The 18,398-nt window shown below is 37.7% G+C and overlaps 1 protein-coding gene across 4 annotated transcripts in view; it reads left to right on the top strand.

Moving 5' to 3' along the window:
- NCAM2 (neural cell adhesion molecule 2) overlaps positions 1-18,398 on the top strand; it is a 319,495-nt gene that overhangs the window by 280,274 nt on the left and 20,823 nt on the right. The window contains exon 16 of one of the 4 annotated variants that reach the window (XM_020789612.3): positions 13,813-17,141. The exons of the other annotated variants lie outside the window; for them this stretch is intronic. Coding sequence (XP_020645271.1) covers positions 13,813-13,919 — 107 coding nt within the window. The 3' untranslated portion in view covers positions 13,920-17,141. Of the gene's footprint in view, positions 1-13,812; positions 17,142-18,398 lie in introns of those variants that run through there. 4 annotated transcript variants of the gene reach the window in all.

The following is an 18,398-nucleotide window of genomic DNA, read 5'->3' as shown; positions in this document are numbered from 1 at the left end:
TCTATGTGATGCCTCTTTACTGTTGTGTCTTCTGCCTGTTTCTTAGTTTTTTGTTTTATTTTTGTTTGCATCTTGTCCTGGCACCTGGTATTTGGTATTTGATTATTTGGGTTTCTTCCTTTTGTTTCCCTTTATTTATATTTCTTTCATTTCTTTACATTTTGCTTCAGCTGTCAACAGCTGAGGCTCATTCGTACAGTAAACCATTGACCTATATAACACATCTCATACTTTTATGAGAATTTGCCTAACTTTCATTAACCCAGCATACCACAGGGAGCATGGACTTCATTGAGAGCAAACTACCAGGATACCAAATCACTGTTGAAAGAATTTGGTGAGCTACCGATTTGCTATGCTTGCATTTTAGGAGTATCATGGTGTAGGAATTTTGTTTTCATTTTCGTTATCAATGTTTACACACTCAAGTGTTAGCCTGCAATGAAAGAGATTCTTTGTGAAATTTATTTCACATTGACCTTGTCATATGTCATATGCCATAGGGCCCTGCAATGGCTTTGGATTGAGAGCTGAATGATTATCCTGTAGTGACTTTTACTACACAGCTGTTCAAGCCTTATTTTTTTAAGCACAATGTACATTTACAGGGTTGCTTTTTATTTTGCAGTCCCCTTAATTACTTTATATATATATAAATTCCAAACCTAGACACAATAGCAGTGCTCACCAGCAGCTTATGGTCCATGCAGCGGGGGTCACCTCATTCAGGGCAAGGTATTCCAACCCTGCTTAGCCCATAGTCAACAAGTTGCTTTTCTGAAATTAATATTCTTTGAAATGTGTCATTTGAAATAATAATAATAATAATAATAATAATAATAATAATAATAAGAAGAAGAAGAAGAAGAAGAAGAAGAAGAAGAAGAAGAAGAAGAAGAAGAAGAAGAAGAAGAAGAAGCTAGTATGCACATATTTTACAGACTTAGTGCACTAAGAAATAATAAATATTACAATGTTTTTATGGCCTACTGAAAATTCACAACAATATTTCTTTGAACATTTTAAAAGATGAAGAGAAGGAGAACTTAAAGGAAAATTAGTCTGTTTGAGAGATTGCACTTCAAGTACATGAGGCTAAAGAAGTACACTCAAGCAAATGATGTTTCCATGGCCTTACATTATGTAGTCAGGTCAACAAGATCAGCAATTTTCTGCTGCTTCTTGACATGTTGAACTGAATCTTCTTGAGTCACCTGGTCTTCTGACAGCACAAGAGCAGCTGTGCGAACAACCAGGTTCAGCTGAGGAAATATGTTTTATCCCCAGTGCACCTGGATAATGGACCAATTAATAGCACACTACTGAAAATTCCTGACAATGTTGACTTAAGGAATATAAAGAAGAGAAAGACACCTTGAAGCAAAAATTTGTGCCCCCTGGAGCCCTGTGAAGAAGGAAAAAAGCCTGAAAAATCTGAGGATTTACAAACCAGCATAGAGTAAAAAGGGATTAGGGAAGTGAGTGTTAAAAAGCTCACTCCAGAGTGATGTTCTAGTGCCCTCTCCTCTGTAGTAAGTTCACACGGAAGCTAATATAAAATTTTACAGATCCTGAAGGGAATGTCAAGATATACCTGTGTGGAAACTAAAGTAACGAAGTCATTTACAGTGACACAACCTAATTTTTTAAAAATTAAAGGTTCCAGTTTCACAGATGGGGAGAAGCCTCTGAATGTCTTCCAGAGACACAGATCCCTTGAGCTAAACACAAAGGGAAAATAGATCCAGAGATGTCCTAAGGATGAGGATGCACTCTGAAAACAATTAATTGAACTGTCTAAAGAATTAATTGAACAAGTCTAAAGAAAAGAATGCCGGCTTTGGAAGAAAGAAATCAGGAAATCAAACTGTGAAGGATATTTAAACTCTAAACTTTTAAAAGAGTACTACATGGATTACTTGCAGCCTTCTGTCTTGGTTTCATTTTGGCAAGATAAGGAAGAACATCTCCAAGTCCCAGCTGTTCACAAATAATCAGGTTATTAGTAATGGCACCTTTTCTTGTGGCTCTTGACTGGATTCTAGTCTTTTAAATTCTGTCTCCTAGTTTTAGTGCAGTGTTTGATGATGACCTAATCCGAAAGGATGTTTGAATACTGTCAGTCAGGGAACATCCAGGAAATATAACTGATACAATGCTGTGATTTCCCCCCCACACTTCTATTTTATGTTCCTTTGCTCAGACATGGACTCGATTTTAAAGTGATGTCTGATTTTCCTTTATTCCATGAATTTTCTGCAGAATTACAGAATAAAAGGAAAAGTCTTGAGCATTCTGGTCATGTACAGTACATTGATGCTCTGGTGATGTGCAAAGGCCTAGCCTTCTACAAAATGCACCAAGTTTCTTTGCCAGGCTAAGGACAAGAGCACCATCAGACAGAGAAAGACTTAGATTACATATATGCAGCACTTTTCAGAGGCCTCAGGATTCCTATTTGATGCAAAGATATTACCCAGTATACTGTATACATATAAGTATATACTGATGAATCAGATTTTCAGGTTTTCTGGTATACCTGAAAATAATTGTGCATTTATCAAAGTAGAGCAATTTATCAGTTTCCTATATATGGAAATGAAGAAGAATAGAAAAGGAGGAAACAAGGCTGTAATTTTTTATTTTCAAGCATTCATCTTGAGTGAAATGTCTCAGTAGACTCAATCATCATGTGAGAAGGAACACAGCACTAAGGAGATAGGCTCTCATCTTGCTTTTGACTGCATACACCCTAGACAGAATGTTTTCAATCAGATAAGAGACACACAAGATACACACTTTGACCCTGCTTAGCATTCTGAAAGCTGAGTCCTGCATATGTATATTTCTATATGCAGCTGCCTAGAAGTCCTTTTAACAGAGCAACAATTTAGGTGAGTGCAGCTTGTTTTGTACTTAATGCACCTGTGAAGACTGATAGGTTGAAAGTTGGAAACTTCACACAGAGGATCAGGTAATATTCTTCACCAAGCAAGTTGACTTTCTTGTCTCCTGTTGGCAATATACCCTTAAGGCCCATTAAACAGAGTGGACTTAATGTGAGAATAAGTATGTATGGGATTGTAGTGTGTCATCCTCTTGTTATTGAGACTGTGTTATAATTGTTTTTAACCAAATAACTATTTTTAAAGCTCAGAAAAACAGCATAGTAAAGTCAGTGAATAATTTTTTGCAGACTAACTCTGATAAAAGTGTTCCTTCTATGATTTAAGGTCATTCAGAACTTGTGCTCAATAGAACAAAAGAGATTGCAACCCAAATTGAAGTAGTACCTCTTTAATATGGCAATTTTCCACAGCCAATTGCATCATTGGGTCTTGAGTGCCCTTATCAGGAAAAAGGTGGCCTGTAACTAAAACAAAACAAATAATCATCCCCACTCTACTGGCAGAGCTACAGAATAAGATACTGGTCTTTGCGCAGACAAAATGAAGTCCTTCCTCCTCTCTCTGAAAGTGTGCACTTGGAGACACTGGAAGTATCTATCAGTAAATAGATTATTGGAAGTATCAGTAAATCCTGTTTAAGGCACTAACTGGAAACAGTACACTATTTTCTTGTTCTAATCTTAATATATATAATTATATTATATATTAAGATTATAACAAGAAAATAGTGTACTGTTTCCAGTTAGTACCTTAAATAGGAAAAAAAAATCAGGAGAAGAAGAAGAGAGAGAGAGAGAGGAGGAGGAGGAGAGTAGTTTCAAGGGAGAGAGAAAAAATTCACATGACATCTTTCTCTAGCAGTGATGACACTTTTTGCTGCTGCTCCCTAGAGCATTCTTACATCCAGGACACTCAGTAGTACAGATGTTGCCAAGTAGAGTACCACTGAAACTGGCAATACTGTCACAGATACTGTGACAGTGAATGATAGGGAGGGTGAATCTTTTCTGTATAATAAGAGGGATTTAAAATCAGCGAGGCTAGGCTTCATTGGACAATACAGATTTAAATTGCAAGGGGTTCCATGGTCCAGTAAAGATCTACTTCCATAGATGATCCACTTCCATTATGTTTTGCCAGTACCGACCCTGTCAAATTAAAGTTGTCATATTAATTAAACTCTTAGCAGATGCAAATCATAATTTATTCTTATCATTTGTGGGTGAGTTTTTTTTTCCTGTTCTGTTTTTTGAGGTTAGCTGTGTGAGTGTGTTCTAACAGAACAATAAGCAGTCCAGTGCTACATTAAGGAATGTGTTTTTATGGAGTTATAAAATGATTTATAATAATTTTGAGCCAACAAGTCAGTTCTGACTTATGGCAAAAAAATAATAATAATTCTACGTAGAGACCATTTGGAAGTGATTTACTATTCCTTTCTTCTGAAAATGACTTGGGACTGCACAGCTTGCCCAAGTGTACACAAGCCAGTTCTTCTCTTGGGACACACAGTGAGGAATTGCCTTTCCAACCCTTGGCTCCACAGCCAGATACCTAACTTACTGACCTACCCAGCCAGCTATTATTGTTCAAATGTCCAATAAAACAGTTCATTAAACAAAAGTGCTATTTTCACATTTCCATGTCATCACCCTTCTTATACTTCAGTAGAACATATATGAGCTTTTAATATGTAAGAATAACAAAGTATTATCAAAACTATTATTGTCACATTTGTGAACACATTAACACTAATTATTAGCACTGTATTGGTTTTAGGTAATATTTTATACCACTAGTCAGGAGAGTTAGCATTGCTTATGACCACTATGATGGATTGCAGTTCAAATCTTTGGTTATAAATAATTTTGAGAGATTTAGACAAGCTGACTCCAAAACACATTTTCTGAATATTCAGCTATAAATACCATAGTTGCCTGCTTGAATTAGAGGAAACAATGCTGTATAAAAGGAAATGGCTTGGATCCTAATGTTCAGTGAAATTTTTTGTTAATGGGAGGAGAGATGAACTCATAGAAAGTTTTTTCCCCATGAAAGCCCTGTTCTGTTTATGTTGCTCTTTCAATTCATGAAGTAAGCTTCGGAGATGTTGTATTTAAACCTCATGAACTAGAAACTTAATCCCTCAGAGTTATGTTTTGTTGAAGAATCCATGTACAATTTTGCATATAATGTACACATTTCTTTTAATTTTTATTATTCGTTCATTTATCTCATTTCATGGCACCTCTCTCCTGGTGAAGGGACCACTGCTTCATTGTGTGGAAAAAATGGAAAGAGTGTTCCAGGACTTATAGTTGTTTTCCTATTAAAACAATAACTGGGACAAAAATGTCCCATTAAATATTTTGAATATCACCACTCAGCTTGCAATTGTCACAGCGTATATTGGGACAAGAAATGCCATATGCCATTTTTCAGCAAACCACTATGCAATTAATATAAAAATCATATGATCAGTGATTTTAATATCTCAAGTCCTTTCTGATTAAGAGCTGCTGAAGAAATGTGTGAATGTTGGTAAATGCTAATAAAAATCTTCTGAATGAAAAATATAAGCCATTTGCATTAGCCAAGTTAAATCAAAACTATTCCTAAAATGGAGTTTGATCTTGTACCTGTCTGGGAAGCTTTTGAGAAGAAAAAGGGAGTTGGAAAAAGAAAGCAAAGAAACAAATAAAGTATGCTGAACAATATCTAACTGGTATTGTTTACCCACTGAAGGCTTGAGCAGACATAACCCTGGGACGAGAGGCTTGCAACACATACCTGCAAAGTACATATGAAGTGGCATCAGGATAACAAATGACTGCTCTATTCATTCTGCTCCATGTTGGATCTGCTTCTCCCCCCCACCCCCCAGTTCTAAGATTTCCAACAATTTGCTTCTAGCATGATGTTGGTATCACCTGGATGTGTGAAGTATGTACAGGGGGCAAATGATGTCCTTTCTTCCCATACAAATAGAAGTAAGGAATAATGATGCACACTTCTTAAGCTGAAAATGTCAGATACTAAGCTGGGAACATAACACATACATACAGATACACATGGACATCATCCTTCATTGGAGAACTCTCACCACGGAAGATATATTCTAATGTAAAAATTGAAGAGTATACTTTTCAGTACAAATGTATGGAACGTCCTGAAGGAAGCACATTATTAGCCATCCTCTCTCTTCCTCAGAAAGGAAAGTCTACTGTCCAACATAAGGTTTCAGTACTCCTGCTGGCCTAGACAGCATGGCTTCCAAATCTCTTAGGGTTTTTTTAATACTAAAATGCCATTCCTTGTCTTCTTGATAGCACATGACTCCCCACACTCTTTTTAGAGAGATGTCCCAGATGTGTCTGTATCTGTGTAACAATCTCTGAGTCTTTTATTTTCTGCTGCTGGGAAAAATACAGTTCTTGGGAATAGCACAGTTCAAGATAAATGGATCATACGTTCTGGGAATTGCCACTTCTGAGCTGATGTCAGCATATCATCCTTAGTAGCATCAGAATACAACTGGCATCTCAGAGGTTCCTTGGCTGACACAGAGGCATCTGGGGTATTTTTCCAAGCATCTATGAGAGCACTGAGGCAATGGTCATGCATAACTCAGGAAAAGTATTTTAAAAATATAAGTAATGGCCAAAGTCTTGTTGCATAGTAATGCTTGTGTAAATGAAACTGCTGCAAAATTTACTCCAGCATAGAAGTCATATCCAGTAAGCAGTTCCGCAGATGCAGTTGCAGAACTAGTTGCACAGTCAGTTATGCAATGCGGACTGTCTGGGTGTAAATCCCTGTGGATTTGTACAAACATAACTTTAAGCTATGGTAAGTGCAATAGGATTTAAGCCATTATATTCTACTTCATTTGCTAAAGAGCTTCATTCTACTGTATATGACAGGAAGAAAAGTTTTAAATATTGTTTTCTACTGGAATACAGCAATTGAGATATATAAACTGATCAAAAAGAACAGAGAGAATATAAAGGGAGGTGGAGTTGCAGTATATGTCAAAAATACACATTCATGCACAGAAATACAGAAGGAGGAGAGTGGCTGTCTCATCGAGAGCATCTAGATCAATATAGTTGGGTCAAAAAACAAAAGGAACTCGGTAGCTGGAGTCTACTACCGACTGCCCAATGAAAGAGAGGAAGCGGATGAAACTTTTGAAAAACAAATTGCAGCATTCTCAAAGAGACACGATGTAGTAGTGATAGGAGATTTCAATTATTCAGGTATATGTTGGGAAGCAAATTCTGCCAAATATGGTCCTTTCAAGAAATTCCTGGCTTGTGTGGCTGATGATTTTCTCCTACAAAAAGTGAAGAAAGAAACTAGAGGATTTGCTATCTTTTACTTCATTCTGACCAACAGAGATGACTTGGAGGGTGAAGTGGTAGTAAGGGGAACTCCATGTGAGAGTGTCCAGGTCCTTCTAGAATTCTTAATTTCTAAGGAAATGAAATTAGAGTTTAGCCACACATTTCTGCTGGATTTTAAAAAAGCCAATTTTAATAATCTCAGAACAAGGATAAGTAATCAAGGCTGTATATTGTCCCCCTGCTTATTCAACTTATATGCAGAATAATCCTGCGAAAGGCTGGACTGGAGGAATCCCATGCCGGAATCAAGACTGCTGGAAGAAATATCAACAACCTCAGATATGCAGATGATACCACTCTGATGGCATAAAGTGAGGAGGAATTAAGGAACCTTGTAATGAGGGTAAAAGAGGAGAGTGCAAAAAAACAGTCTGAAGCTCAACATCAAAACTAAGATCATGGCCACTGCTCCCATCACCTCCTGGGAAATAGAAGGGGAAGATATGGAGGCAGTGACAGATTTTACTTTCTTGGGCTCCATGATCACTGCAGATGGAGACAGCAGCCACGAAAATAAAAGATGCCTGCTTCTTGGGAGGAAAGTGATGACAAACCTTGACAGCATCTTAAAAAGCAGAGACATCACCTTGCCAACAAAAGTCCGAATAGTCAAAGCTATGGTTTTCCCTGTAGTGATGTACAGAAGTGAGAGCTGGACCATAAAGAGGAGAAGGGGACAACCATAAAGAAAGCTGACTGCCAAAGAATTGATGCTTTTGAATTGTGGTGCTGGAGGAGGCTCTTGAGAGTCCCCTGGACTGCAAGGAGAACAAACCTATCCATTCTATAGGAAATCTACCCTCAGTGCTCACTGGAAGGACATATCCTAAAGCTGAGGCTCCAATAATTTGGCCATCTCATGAGAAAAGAAGACTCCTTGGAAAAGACCTTGATGTTAGGAAAGTGTGAAGGCAGGAGGAGAAGGGGACGACCGAGGATGAGATGGTTGGACAGTGTCATTGAAGCTACCAGAATGAATTTGACACAACTCCGGGAGGCAGTGGAAGACAGGAGGGCCTGGCGTGCTCTGGTCCATGGGGTCACAAAGAGTCAGACACAACTAAATGATGAAACGATGGCAGGAGATCCTAACAAGAAAAGAAGTGCAAGACGGGTGGGAACTTCTAAAAGAAGAAATTCTAAAGGTAGAACTACAAACAATTCCGACAAGAAAAAGGGAGGGGGGGATGCGGCAAAAAAGGCCAATTTGGCTTCACAAAAAGCTCAGGGAGGACCTAATAACCAAAAAAGACATGTAAAGGAAATGGAAAGAAGGCCAGGCCACCAAAGAAGAGAGTACAGACAAGTAGCAAGGAAATGCAGGGATGACATTAGGACTGCAAAAGCGGAAAATGAGCTGAGGTTAGCTGGAGACAGTAAAAGCAATAAAAAAGCATTCTTCAGGTATGTGACTAGAAAAGACAAACAAAAGACATAGTGGCACAGCTCTGCAATGGAGATGGAAAAATAATAACAGAGGACAAAGAAAAGGCGCAGTTGCTCAATATCCATTTTAGTTCCATCTTTTCTCCTTGTAGGCCCCTTCCAACTTCACTTTTTTAAATTCTGTGATTCTGCTGTTACATGCAGAAGCTTATATTAAATAGGTTATTTGGCTTCAATCCAAAACCTCTAGTTCACACACTTGGCTGCAACCTGTGGGCCTGTCTTTGGGAGGATGGTTCTTTGAGTCAGTATGCATGAGGATTGGGCAGTTATGTTTTAGATATTTACATACATCTAGTGCATCCTTGGGCTGTATATACACCAACAACCTCTGTACTTTTTAACATGATGATTCTCTATTTTCACAGTGAGAAAGAGGGTGAGGCTATTCACAGGTGTAATTAATTTAAAACATGCATATAAATCACAGTAGATACACCAGAAATAAGTTTGTAAGATGAATGCAAATCAAAAGAAATTGCTGACAAAATATAGTACTTATTTATTTTATTTTATTTTATTTTATTTTATTTATATCCCGCTTATCTGGTCAGTTACGACCACTCTAGGCGGCTTACATCATAAAAATACACAGGAAATATATAAAAGCAAAAAAAAAATATTACGTAATGAACACATTTAACAAGATGGGAGGCAAACACTAGGGGAAGAGAGGAAAGGGAAACATCAGGGGTTAACTGAAGGGAAGGCCTGCTGAAACATCCACATTTTAGTTGATTTTTAATGATACCCAGCGAGGGAGCCGTGTGAATCTCTGGAGGTAGGTTGTTCCAGAGGCGAGTACTGTGATTAAATAATTTTTTATGCAGGATAACTTTGATTAAAGCAACAAATGAAAATCGGTCTTATGTGCCAGACTTAACAACATGCAATATTAGCCACAGTTATCCGTTTGTGAAAGAAAGAAAGAAAGAAACTTATATTTGCTTTCTAGTGAGTGCCTGTGCTGACATGAAGGCAGGGCAAGCAGGCTAATTTAAGTTTTTTCCACACCAAAATGTAGCCCTTATCCCTAGTTTAATTTATACCCTCCTGCCCTTCCTTTAAAACATGGCATAAATTGCTTTGGTCACATACGGAGCTAGAAGGAAGTAGATGAGTTTTCAGGGGGATTGAAACTGAAAAGATGATGTGCTATTGTGTGCTGTATTAAACAGGAATAGTTTGACCATAATTTAACAGGGTTTTGTAGGGTAATACCATGATTGTTAATTTGTGAGCACTCAGAGGCAGTTATAAGGACCATCTAAGACACCTAGGTTTGGGGACCTGTGTGCCTTTGGAGGAGGAAAGAATACAGGATGGGTTCCTTCAGCACTTAGAAAACTATAGCTATTTTGAAGGCAGCATAATGAATTCATATTTCCAAGGCCCTATGAACTGTGTCCAGTAGTAACAAAGGAACTTGCTGAATAATTCTCAGAAATACTGTCTATTATTTTCTTGAAATCATGGAGGATGGATAAGTGCCAGAAGACTGAGGAAGAATAATGTTTTTCCCCAGCTTCTAAAAGGGCTAAAAGGAGGAACCTGGAAACTATAGACTAGTCAGCCTTGCATCATCCCAGGGAAAATGCTACAGCAGTCTTCAAGTGCCTTGAAAACAATACAGTGACAGCTAGAAACTAACACAGATTTGCCAATAACACATCTTGCTAGGGTAATCTTATCTCATTAAAAAAAAAAAAAACAAATCAGATAACTTCCCTTTTTGATGGTGGGAATGCTGTGAACATAATATATTTTGACTTCAGCAAAGCTTTTACCATAGTTTTCCATGATGTTCTGATTAGCAAGCTAAGTAGGTGTGGGGTGGATAGAACATCTGGCTGGCAGATACACAGTTGGTTACAGAATCATATGAAAGAGTGCTGATCAGTGGCTCCTTCTCAAACTGGGAGGAGACATCAAGTGGAGTACTCCAAGGCTTAGTAGTGGGACTGGTGCTCTTCAACACTTTTATTCATAACTTGGATGAGGAGGTTAAGGGATTGCTTGTCAGATTTGCAGATGACACAAAATTGTGTGCAATAGCTATTACCTTGGAGGAATGAAACAAAATTTTAAAAGATCGTGATAGGTTCAAGCATTGAGCTGAAAACAATAGAATGAAATTTAATAGGGATAAGTATGAAGTTCTGCATCTGTGAAAAAGAAACCAAATGCACAGTTACAAGATGGGACATACTTGGGTCAGTAATACTACATGCCAGAAGGAGCTTGGAATTGTTGTAGATCAAAAGTGGAATATTAGAGAACAGTATAATGTGGCTGGAAAAAAGGGGCAAATGCTTTTTTAGACTACATTAACAGAAGTGTAGTTCCAAATTCTGTGAAGTACAGTGGTACCTCAACTTACAAACTTAATTGGTTCCGGAAAATGGGCATAAGTTGAAATGGGCGTAAGTCAAACCACCACTTCCCATTGAAATGCTTTGAAATGCAATTAATCCGTTCCACCAAAGAAAAAAATCATGCACAAAAAAAAATCACTGCCAAGACTCATTGGAAACACGATTAATACCTTCCAGCCGAAGGGGGGAAGAAAAGCAATCAAGCATGCAAGACCCATCGGAAATGCACAGTAAACAAACGGAGCAGATCGGAAATGCACAGAGAACAAAGGGGCAGTTTGGGAATGCACAGATAACAAAGGAAAAAGCAAAGGAAGCATGCAAGACCCATTGGAAATGGAAACCCCAAAAAAGCAACCAACCCGCCCAAGACCCATCAGAAATTGGAAAAAGCACTCCAAAAAGCAACCAAACCCCCCAAGACCCATTGAAAATAGGAGGGGGAACAAAGAACAAACAAACCCCCTAAGACCCATCACAGCACAGAAACATAACCCCCCAGCCCAAAACCACGCTGCATAAACACCCAGAACAGTTTTTAAAAAGCAGAAAACAGCACCTTATCTTACCAGGCAGTCTCCTCTGATCGCACACTCTCTAACTACTGGGGCAAAATAGCTACAAAGAAGCAGCCTCATTGTCACCTACAATTAGAAATTTGAATTTCCCGCCTTTTTCCCCTGCCCTTTTCTGTTCGTAATTGGAAGCTCCGGCCACAAGTCAAAGCAAAAGTTTGCAGCTGGAGCTAGTCCTAATTTGAAATGGTCGTAAGTAGGGACATTGGTAAGTCGAGGCACCACTGTACTAATCCCTCTCTGTTTGACACTAGTTAGATTTCATCTTGAGTACTGTGTCTAGTTCTAGATACCACACTGTAAGAAGAATAGAGCCAAATTGGAACAAGTTCAGAAACGGGCAATAAGGATGATCAAGGGACTAGAAACCAACCCCCTTGAGGAAACACTGAAAGACCTGGGCTTGTTTAGTCTTGAGAAAAGAAGACTGAGGGGAGAGATGATAACCTTCATCAAATACTTGAAGCATTGTCACACAGAGGAAAGGCAGGATCTGTTCTCATCATCCCAAAGTGCAGGGCATGCATTAATGGGCTCAAATTACAGGAAGCCAGATTTTGGTTGAATATCAGGAAAAACAAATGGTTAGAGCAGTATGACAGAACCAATTACCTTGAGAGGTGGTGAGTCCTCCAACACTGGAGGCATTCAATAAAAAGTTATACAACCAACTGTCGGATATCCTTTGCCTAGAATTCTTGCATTGAGGAGAGAGTTGGATTCAGTGGCCTTATAGGCCCCTTCCAACTCTATTATTCTATAATTATTGCAACCTAATGGCTGGGCTCACTTGTCTTATCTGCAAACAGCATAAGTTGTTAGATCTCTGTTCAAATAATACCTGAAGCCTCGTACATGTTAGAGATGTAGATTTTCTTGTAAATGAATTATTTGGAATGCTAGTTTTTCCTCATATTGTGTTTCTTGTCTCATATCACTTGTTCATACAATTCTTTAGTAAAGTTTTTATCAAAAGAGAAACTTCTGAAGCGCGTCCTTTAAAAATGAATAACATCTCATCTGTTTATATTTCCAAGTGTCTGAATAGAAAATGTATGGCAGATAAGTTTAAGGCCCACAAAAGTATAGCTGTTTTGTGAAAGGAGCAAGTAATACCTTCACAAAATGTTGGAGTGAGACAACCCTACTGCTCAGTCTGTTAGCTATCCAATAAATAACATGTTTCCTCCAGTTTACACAATATTCAATGCAAGTTGGTTGGACACCATTTTGCTCCATTAACAAAACAATCCTTGCTGAGCATGTCATTGTGACCATGGATAAGTGTATCTGATTTGCAAGATTAAACAACACTGATCCACAGTAATATGATAATATGATGCCTTAGTTAGTCTAACAGGACACAGGACTCTAGATCGACAGCAGTCTGGTTCCATCTTCATATTCATGTTCAGTGACTTAATGATTTTTGGGTAGTGTTGGGTTATTTTTGACTTCTCTGTTCATGTTGTTCTGCGGCCTGAAGCTGTAAAAATTAAACACTTCCTCCTCCCATCCCCTGCCTCCCCTGATACCACTTAACCCCTTTCATCATCAGGAATCCATGGTGGCTGTAAAACAGGAAAGGGGAGCGTTTAATTATCAAAAGTTGCAGACATTGGGATGACTTTACCGATAGTGGTGATTTTCAGTAATTAAAGATTTCCCCCCTCCCATCCCGTAGTCCACAGAGGTTTTCAAAGATAAAAGGGATTACTTGGGATTGGAGGGTGCCAGGGAATGGGGGCAGAAACTGCTTAATTTCCCAACAGTTGCCTCATTTGATGACATCATCAGCTTTATACCACAGACAGGATTTCCAGCAATATGTTATTCCTGCTACTTGAAGTGATACTTGTTCCACTTTTTTAAAAAGTTCTTCATTTATCTACATTTCAACATTTTATCTTGAAGTGATCAGTTTAAGTAATTGACTTCAGCATTGTGCAAATATTGCATTAATTATTTTTTCTCTTTTTTCTTTCTCACTATCACTGTTTCTTTTTAATTTTCTTTTTCCACATACTTTTCAATATATTTTTTATTTCTCCTGAATTTTTTTTCTTACACCTGATTTTTGTATCAATCTTCATCAAAGCAGATACCTGCTGTGAAGCTCGTAAAGGTGGAAATGGAAGCCAGTCACGGCAGCTGAATGCTGCTGGATTTCTTTTCCTCATAGTCACAAGTCTATGGTGTGCATTTTGATACTAGGGGTGAACCAAGCAGAATGCAATGTCTTGTTTTCCTCTCTGAACTTTTTCTTTAAGGGGAAATAAGGCTTGGATAATATTGACTTTTCCGGACCTCCATTAAAGCATTTATTATGTTACACCAACACGAAAGAAATTGAAGAAGCTATGCATGCATTTTTCTCACAAGTGGCTTTTTCATCAGAGAAGCTCTAAGACCATTTTCACAAGTGATGCTTTACATGTTATGCATTCCCTAGTTCTGTGATTTGAATGTAAATCTTCAGCATCTAGAAATGGACTCCATTTGCAGATCAAAAGTTACACTTCCCAGGTTGCAATGCATTCTTAGTGTCACTTGTGGAAAAAGTTTCCATCTTATGTCAAACACACAACTTACAGTTAGCTGCATATACCATGGCTTGGAGTAAAATATTGTCATATTGTCTCAATTCTGTTTCTTTGCAGAAAATTGCAGTTATTTGTGAGCTTATGAATATCTATATTGTTTTTAATTTCTGATTTGAACCCTTCTATTAGAATATGTTGGCTTCATGTATACTACTATGCATATCACTGTGCCTTTATTCAGATGTATTTATATGCTCTTTGTTCCTTTCTACAATGTCAATTTTAATAATTGAAGTTTAGCCCCCTTTTAGGGGGTCCCTAAGCATAAATGCGAATTCTAATACCCAATTGAAAAACACTCTGTCTGCCCAGCAAGTGTTTCTCCTCCATTTATGGTTTGTCTATACATTCTTGTAACTGACATTATAAGGATTATGAAATTGTCTTTATTATGTTTTATTATTATGTAATTAAATTTGTCATTAAAGCCCTTGGGGGAGGCCCAGTGCCCCATATACTTACTAGAATGAAAGTAGAACTTTTGACTGAGTATTTATGGATAATGGCAAAAATCAAGTAGTGTACCTCTAACTGCACAACAGAAATTATGCCAGAAGCAAAAAAAATTACTGCTAAAATTAAAGGCTTTGTTTTTCTGTTTGGGAGTGTGGTTGACATGCACTTCCCCCCATTGAGAAAGGAAGTATTCAATAAGCAGCAATCTACTATTGACAAGAACATCACTATAGCATAGGCCAAATCCCCCCAACAGGTTTTTGACCAGTAGTTTTGTTTTATGCAATTTAAAAACAAGCAACTATTTCTCCCTGTTTCTCCCTCTAATGATTCTCCTTTGCCTTTCCTTCCTACTGCAATTTTTTACACAACAAAAACATCCCTTAGAAAATTATCACAAGACAAATAGGTTAGGGTACATCCATGTGTGCTGATCTTGCACTTCTAGAGAAAAGGAATTTCTGTGTGTCTAAAGGAGTGGTCTCTAATATCCTTTGGAAAACACATTTTCTAGCTCAGTTTTTCTTAACAGAGGAACTGTTTTCATGCTTGTAATATATGTAAAATAGAGAAATCAACAGGAATTAGAATAGAACTAGCCAGTTGTCACATCTTAGCTGCTTAAAACAATAAATAAAATGTTGATGCCAGAAGATTTCATAACCTTAAATATTCCTTAAGGAAATTTGTGTGTTAGAACTGATAATATCTGAAATAACTTAGTGAGCAAATAAGAGGAGATTTGTATTACTGTATATTTGATTTTTTCTTTACCACTAATAATAACTAAATATGGGCTATCGTTTCACAAGGTTGTAATAAAATCAAGCCTCTTCTTGTTTCAGGTTCTTTTCATAATGCTTCTTAATAAATCCATAAACTGACAAGAGTAAAATAATCACTAAGATCTTGTGATGACACTTAGCCACCTTAGGGGGAAAATGTAATATTTGATTTTTCACCCTTTTTTAAATGAGATGTTTAGTACCCATGAAGTTTAATAAGGGAATAGCTATAAAATTAACTCCCAAATGTTCCCAATTTTTGTTTAAACTGTTGGTTCTCCTTTTTATAAGGGTATCAAATCAGACTGGATTATAATTTTTATAGTAAATACAAGAATGTTTATATTATCCAAAATGGTCACATCATCCTTACCTCTGTTTTACCTCATGGGGAGTAGTGGATTTTCCATAATAAAGAAGACAAGTGAACTATCTTAACATGTCTTATATGTGAATTTTCAAGCTAACTTACGATGTGACCCCACATAAATTTGTCCTGGGTTAAAACAAAGCTCTCTGTACTGCACCCTGATGTTTAAATTCCTGTCACAGACCACATATAAATATTTAATCATTCCAGTGAGGTGTATTTCAAGGCCCTTTTCTCTTCCCCCTTCTCTAGCATTATCACCATCTCTTACCTACCACTTTTGCCAGCATTCATCTTTTTACTTTTTAGCAATTAATTTTTTTTATTTTTTGCAAATGAACTGACAAGATACAGTAATTTGAAGCAGCACTGTATCAGTTTAAAAATACAATTCACAAATTTTGCTGCAGTTGTAGTCTTTACCAGAGTCAGCAGAGAATAAGCAGAAGGTGTAGGGTTCACTGCCATAGCATGCCCCACTCTGTGCGTCATCACAGATCTCACTTTGACCTGCCCAACAATATCCCTGAAGGAGACATATGTGCAATCACAGAAGCAGGATATAAAACTAAATAATGAAAGTAGAAACACTACAAAAAACATAAGCTCTGCCATCTTAACAACACATACCACATTTGTTGTTTAGTTCTTAAGTCATGTCTGATTCTTCATGACCCCATAGACCAGAGCAGGCCCTCCTGTCTTCCACTGCCTCCCAGAATTGGGTCAAATTCATGCTGGTAGCTTCAATGACACTGTCCAACCATCTTGTCCTCTGTTGGTCCCTTTTTCTCTCGCCCTCACACTTTCCAAACAGGGTCTTTTCCAGGGAAACATCTCTTCTCATGAGATGGCCAAAGTACTGGAACCTCAGCTTCAGAATCTGTCCTTCCAGTGAGCACTCAGGGTTGATTTCTTTCAAAATGGATAGGTTTGTTCTGTCCAGGGGACTCCCAAGAGCCTCCTCCAGCACCACAATTCAAAAGCATCAATTCTTTGGCGGTCAGCCTTCTTTATGGTTCAGCTCTCACTGCCATACATCACTACAGGAAAAACCATAGCTTTGACCACATACTCATGCCTAAAATTTGGATCTATCCCCTAGCAATATGTGGTTGATGGAATAAATGTTGAAATGAATGCTTAGAAACACAATGCAAATAGTGGGACAAATGTCCATCCAGTCACTACCTTGCTTGACTCACCATATCCCCCAGTTATACAGTCTTCTTTTCATAAAGCCTATTTCCCTATTGTGGAAAAGAAACCAGGCTTATTCCCAAACATTAATTATTTTTTGAATCAGTTGTGTATTCTTACCATACAGCCATCTTTGGGAGTCTAATAGAAAATTATATTTCACAACTGAGCAAATACCTTGACATAGATAGGACTGGTGTTCAGTAATTTTGTTTTTACAGAAAGCTGTCCTGGCTTTCCCCCCTTTAGGTACAAACAAACAAAAATGGTTAACTTATACTGTAAAATAGTAAATAATAACATATAATTATGTGACACAAACTTGACATTAAACTTATCTAGCACAGAAAGTGAGACAGAAATGTCATCCACTTATACTTTATATTGGATAAGTGACTTCTTTCCTATAATCTCTAGTGATATACACAATAATGTCTAAGAACAATAGTATAATAAAATGTCCTTAAATACTGAATGTTGTACATGTCCCCTTCATTTTTCAGTGACAAATATGTATATCTAAATCTCGTATGGTCTGAACTCAGTCTGATTACTGTATCAAACTGAATGTCTAATAATCCTTTAGATCCAAGTTTGAGAAACTTCCCCACTCCAACTCTAAATTTCATTTACAGTAGGACTTCCGTATCCATGAGATCAATATCTGCAGTTTCACTTATCCACAATCTGAAAATATTAAAAATATTAAAAGAAATATATATTTTCATGATGCATTTACCAGAACTGGCCACTAGAGGAATCCTGAAACCATGCTATGTATTTTTGTTGTTGAAACTCCCTCAAGTGGCCAGTAGGACCCCCATATCCACAGGGGTTTGGTTCCAAGCCCACCACCAGATGTTAAAAACTGTGGATAATAGTGAATGCTATACATCTATTGCAGTCTAGTGCCCTCAGTGTTGAAAGCTTAGTCTGGAAAGAGAGGGGCAAGAGGGGGGAGAATCCCTTGCTGACTACTCGCAACAACTCTCTGTGGAACCAAGGGAAGTTGAGTTTCAAGGAAAGAAAGAAGCAAGTTTTACTTCAAACCCTATGTTCTTCCTACTTAAGTGACTAGAATGAATGGATATGGTAACTCAGAAGTATTCAGGCAGAGATGGCTAGTGATCTGAGCGCAGATCTTCAGGAGTTCAGTAGAAGGATAATATATAAGTAAGGTTGTGAAATGGGGATATTTTGACATTGAGAGTGCTAAGCTGAGGGGCTCAGTGTAGGAACTGAAGGTGCTAAATGTGGGGGAAAGATCCAGAGT

Source organism: Pogona vitticeps, chromosome 3 (genome assembly GCF_051106095.1).
Source record: "Pogona vitticeps strain Pit_001003342236 chromosome 3, PviZW2.1, whole genome shotgun sequence".
NCBI lineage: Eukaryota > Metazoa > Chordata > Lepidosauria > Squamata > Agamidae > Pogona > Pogona vitticeps.
The sequence above is the reverse complement of the archived record's forward strand: the minus strand, read 5'-3'. Positions and strand labels throughout refer to the sequence as shown.